General features: G+C 38.4%; 1 protein-coding gene across 2 annotated transcripts in view; it reads right to left on the reverse strand.

Moving 5' to 3' along the window:
• The window catches only part of MAP9 (microtubule associated protein 9), a 25,391-nt gene that overhangs the window by 19,199 nt on the left and 603 nt on the right, over positions 1–5,589 (reverse strand). For both annotated transcript variants that reach the window (XM_015568576.1, XM_006754273.2), the window contains exons 2-5: positions 4,588–4,744; positions 3,564–3,648; positions 2,312–2,632; positions 13–245 (exon numbers count right to left, since the gene is read on the reverse strand). In XM_015568576.1, the coding sequence (XP_015424062.1) occupies positions 13–245; positions 2,312–2,632; positions 3,564–3,648; positions 4,588–4,662 (714 nt within the window). In that variant the 5' untranslated portion in view covers positions 4,663–4,744. The remainder of the gene's footprint in view (positions 1–12; positions 246–2,311; positions 2,633–3,563; positions 3,649–4,587; positions 4,745–5,589) is intronic.

Genomic DNA, 5,589 nt, shown 5'->3' on the forward strand with positions numbered 1-5,589 from the left:
AGGAATACTAACCTCAGGGTCAAGGTCTTCAGAGAACGTTTTTTCCTCAGCTTCTGGCTGTCTGTCCTTCGGCTCTGGGAGGGATGACGGTGCAGGATGTGCCTCTAGTTCTTCCCGGAGGGCAGTTTCTCTCTCTCCTCCCAGCCCATCTTTTTCTTCCTGGAGCCTGTGCTTTGTCAGCATGCTCCTTGGCCGAGGTGAAGGTGTGAAGTGGTTTTCTGCTTCAAGGCTGCTGCTGTTTTCTGCTGAAAAATAAAATATTTTAAGGTGGGTGTACAAAACCTAACCATGGCTTCAACAGCACCCCAAGGTGCCGGGTGCCACCATGCTTCCTCCTGTGCCCACGACACAGAGCTCCAGTGAGCACGGAGAAGCGACAGTTCATAACCCAAATTTTTAAAAATGGCTGCCACCCTGGAAGTAACTTTAGTTTTGTGAGAAGTTAGCTCCTCAACGTTATGAATTCTCATTGCATTAAAAAAATACTAGAAACAAATAAAATAAAGCCATGGCCTATACAACGATGGGACTCGTCTCTATCAAACCTTAACTGAGCCTCTGCTTCTGGGCCCTGTACATGTTACCACATCCCTGGACCTCATAATCAGGACTGTGACGGTCCTGTCCAAGGACTTTACAGGTTGGGAAAGGGGTAGGTTCTAAAGAAATAAATTACAAGACAAGGTGAGAGCTGTTACAGGTATGGAGGCAACGTCGGTACAGGGGCTGGGCGTGCTCCCTCTCATGGGAGGAAACAATGAAGAACTTTACGATTTGAGTCCTAGCTGGTTTGGGTCAGTGGATAGAGCGTCAGCCTGCAGAATGAAAGGTGCCAGAATGGATTCCAGTCAAAGGCATATGCTTGGGTTCCGGGCTCGATCCCCAGTAGGGAGCGTGCAGGAGGCAATCAATCAATGATTCTCTCTCATCATTAATGTTTCTATCTCTCCCTCTCCCTTCCTCTCCAAAATCAATACAAATATATTTTTTTAAAAAAGGACTTGATGATTTGAGTTGTTCTCTGAGTTCATGAAACTTACCGAGCAATTACTACTAGGTTTAAAATAATAATCTAATGCCCGTATACTTCCAGTCCTCAAAACATAACAAAGTTTTTATATTAATTTTTGCCTAAATTTTACCTGTTCATATATTCATTTTTACATTGTTCTACCAATGCAGTCTTCTGACAAAATTTCAAAACCAGACTAATTAACACCTTCCTCCTTTCTGCCTATAAATGGACTTATGAATGCTGCTAGAAGATTCTACAACCATACCAATGTAAATGTTTCATTGCCAATTTTAGCTATATCCTAAATGTTCAATCCAAATTCCAAGAGTCATCCTAGAGTGTTCTCTCTGTTCCCCCGTATCCAAGCATCACTTAATAGAATTGTGGGGGGGAAATAAGGAGTGGCTCCCTAATACATGTCAAGCATGTCAAACTATTGTTATCAGTTATATCTACCCTGTAAAAAATGTAATCTACCAGTACAATATTTAAGGTTGATAGAAAGGAAAGAATTATATAGCAGTTAACATCAAGTACTATTTTTCCTGTAAAACAGAAAAGAAAGAAGACTGTAGGACACAAAACCCTTAACCTTCCATGCCCATGTTTCCATGTGGTGGCCCAGGGGACCTTAGAGGGGTTGGTTCCTGCTTACTCCATCTTTGGTCCACTGTGCCCGGAGCTCAGTGGAATTACGGAGAAACTACTATAATTCCAGATCACACCAGGAATTTACTCTAAGAACACTGAGTTTCAGGGGATTTTTCCTAGGGAAAAGGGAAACGAAATGGAGAATCCTCTTTCTAACAGCAAGTCTAGAGGCTTAACAGCAAAAACAACAAAACTCTCTTCCTTCAACTATAATATAAGTGCCAAACAATATTCTGGCAAATGGTGGCAAAGAAATGATTTTTAAGGACTAGTTCCAGTGCTGCTATAACTTTAATCTCTGGAGTATGCGATGGATTAGAAAGGATTCCATTGCAGTTCATCCCTAAAAACAAAATTAAAGCTCATAGACTGAGGCAAGGCTGGACACAGGAGCGTCCGGAGGCACAGCGGTGGATGCCCGAAGGTACTTCAGCCTTCTATCAGGCACCAGCAAAGATGCTACACTAAATATACCACTATCCAAATTATGGGTTCCCTCCATGGTTCTATTATTTTGATTTATGTCTGTAAAATTGAAAAGTTAAGTCTGATGATTCCCCCCCTCTTAAATATGAAGGCATTTTGTGCCTGGTTAACTTAAAATAACTTTTCAAGTAATGCAGTTATAGTGATCTAACAAATTACCTGAAGCTGTGTTTTTGATTGAAAGAATTCTGGGTTTAGGTTTCATTTGGAGTGTCTCTTTTTCAGTTTCCTGGTCTTCATTTTGAGACTCAGATAAGGGGTTTACAACCCTGTCTTCACAATTCCCAGGCGCCATTTCCTCGTCTTTTTTATTAGAGAAGCCTGGCTCCTCTTCCACTGAGTCACTATTTGATTTCTTGGTTTTCAAAAAAGATAGTTTAGGAGAATTATTTTCTTCATCATCTGATATCTGGAAATCATTTATTGTTTTCTTAAGTGAATTTTCATCTATAGAGGTGTCAGAAAAATCACCTAAGGAAACTGAAAAACAAAAGAAAAAAATGTCTTCAGTAGTATATCTTAAAGTTTGAAAGGTTACATTAGTCAAAAGATTGCCTTCAAGATTATAAATAAACTTAGGCAGTTTTTATTGGCATTTATAAAATACAAATTTTAATTTCACTAATTTATTCAAAGCATACTTATCAAGTGGGAATAGTGGTGCCAAGCATTGTCCTTGCCTGAGAAAAATCTTCCAAAGTTTCCTCAAAATAACAGTTGGCCATGAGATATTTAGATTCTGAACTGTAAAACGTTTATATGTAAACAACTTCATTAGATATTACTATGAGAATAATAATACAAAATGTTAACTATATGGCAATGATGAAATGAATGATTCATTTAATCATAAGCATTTTTCACTGAACCTTAAAGCATAAAACACTGAATTTCAAGTTTAAAATACTGTATATTTACATCTAAATGTTAATATTTTAATATAATCAAAAGCAAATTAAATCATACCAGTACTGAAAACTGAGCCCCATATTACAATCCCCCAAAAATCTGATTTATAAAAAGCATTATAAAAGTGATTTGGATGTGCATGAAGTTTAGTTCTATGGCCCCTAGTTATTAATTCACTGTAGAGGCTCATAGAGTTGATCTTAAAGATGAACTTAGTTTACCACTGACAAGCATCCTTTTACTGCAAACCTGCTGCCAGTTAATTTATATTTTCATGTTCACATTCAGAAACAACCAAGGATGATCATACAACTTCTTGAAAATTTAAAGTGACTTTTTACTCAATATAAAGTTGCAAATCTAAACCTAGTGAATTCATAAATATAATTTTAGCATAGTAATTTTTTTTTTTTTTTTTTTTTTTTTTTTTGCGGAATGAGCTAACTATAACTAAGAAAACAAAAAGAAGAAAAGTGGTTTACTATTCCATATTCTCACATACCAATCTCATCACTGTCAAAGTCATCTGAGTATTCAGAGCTCCTCTGTCTGGCTGAGCGAGCTGTAATTGCTTTTATTAGCTCATCCTGAAATAAAAGAATTAAAATCAATTTCCACCCAAATATGAGGTATCATATTTAGAATTATTTATTTACACAAATAGTGCTTGCTTAATGATTGCTTTCAAGCTCAGGTTTTATTCATTTAATAATATTCACTGGAAGCCAACCTATGCCAGGAACCCAAGTCCCCAGACTCAATGCAGAACATTACAGATAAGGCTCCTCTCCTCATGGAGCTTACAGTCAAATTGGAGGAGATAGACCCGTGGTCGGCAAACTGTGGCTCGCGAGCCACATGCGGCTCTTTGGCCCCTTGAGTGTGGCTCTACCTAAGCCTTAGGAGTACCCTAATTAAGTTAATAACAATGTACCTACCTATATAGTTTAAGTTTAAAAAATGTGGCTCTCAAAAGAAATTTCAATCGTTGTACTGTTGATATTTGGCTCTGTTCACTAATGAGTTTGCCGACCACTGAGATAGACTATCAAATAAGGTAATTGAGACTCAGGCAGGATTTATTTTAAACTGGCATCTTGGAAGAAACTGGTACTTTTAAAGATCGTTTGTTTCTGGAGATTGCAGTAATGGATATAATCAACACTGCAAATTTAGAGGCTGAGTTCAAAACTGTGGTGACTGGACAGAGAAAACTTCAATGTTGTTATGTTACAATAGGGAAAAACCATAAAACATTTATATGAAAATACTAAATTAAAGTTGCTATTCAACTTTGAAAACCTAACTTAATTTTTAAGTTAGTAAGAACCTATCATTCAGGCTAGTTTGGTAATCTTAAACACACAGAATGGTTTGGAATACCACGGTCCAAACACAACCATCTGCAACATTTTAAAAGGAATGTAAGTCTTACTCCAGGTTTATATAGGATTCTTCCAAAAATTAGTTCAATTCAAATGTTCCTAACACAGTGTTTACTTATAAAAGCATTTCAAATAGTTTACCTGGAAAGTAGTTCTTTTGGTGACTTTTGGACTCTTTGTATATGCCAAAGTTGTGCTAAAAACTTCACCAGACATAGTGTATGGGATCTCTTTTTTTCCTCGTTACCTTTATAAAATGTTAAATAAACAACAGTAATAATTCAACCTCTGATGGTGGCTGAAATATCAAAAACAAGTAAACAACCAAATTAGATATTTTTGCATGTTTGAGAGTTTCTAATATTACACTCAGTGCCCCCAAAACCAAACAAAAACAAGAAAAGCACCATGTAAACATTGAGGTACAGCTACACTTAACGAGTTCTTGTAAAGATGAATCAAATCTTCATAATAAGTTTGTAAAAAATATTCAAATTGCGGAGACCGGTTTGGCTCAGTGGATAGAGCGTCGGCCTGTGGACTGAGGGGTCCCAGGTTCGATTCCGGTCAAGGGCATGTACCTGGGTTGTGGGCACATCCCCAGTGGGGGATGTGCAGGAGGCGGCTGATCGATGTCTCTCTCTCATCGATGTTTCTGGCCCTCTATCTCTCTCCCTTCCTCTCTGTAAAAAATCAATAAAATATATTAAAAAAAATATTCAAATTGAAGTTATCTTAAAATAATTTTGCCACAATATTTTTAAGGACAAACCAATAAATGAATGCAGTCCTATATAATAAAAGGCTAATATGCAAATTGACCAAACGGTGGAACAACCAGTCTATGATGCACACAGATGACCAGGGGGCAGACGCTCAACACAGGAGCTGCCCCCTGGTGGTCAGTGTGCTCCCACAGCCAACCTCCCATGGCTGGTGGCTGGCCAACCTCCCGCAGTCTCTCCCCTGGCCGGTCCCTGCCCTGACTAAGGCTCTGGGCAGTGGGCACCATACAGTCTGGGTCCCGGAAGCCTGTAGAAGGAAAGCAACCCCAACGCTGATCGAGACAGAGTAGCAGCTCAGAGGGGCCAGAAGGGGCAAGACAGCAGCCTAACTGGAAAGACGTAAAGTAAGCACCACTGC

Source organism: Myotis davidii, unplaced genomic scaffold (genome assembly GCF_000327345.1).
Source record: "Myotis davidii unplaced genomic scaffold, ASM32734v1 scaffold392, whole genome shotgun sequence".
Classification (NCBI taxonomy): Eukaryota; Metazoa; Chordata; class Mammalia; order Chiroptera; family Vespertilionidae; genus Myotis; species Myotis davidii.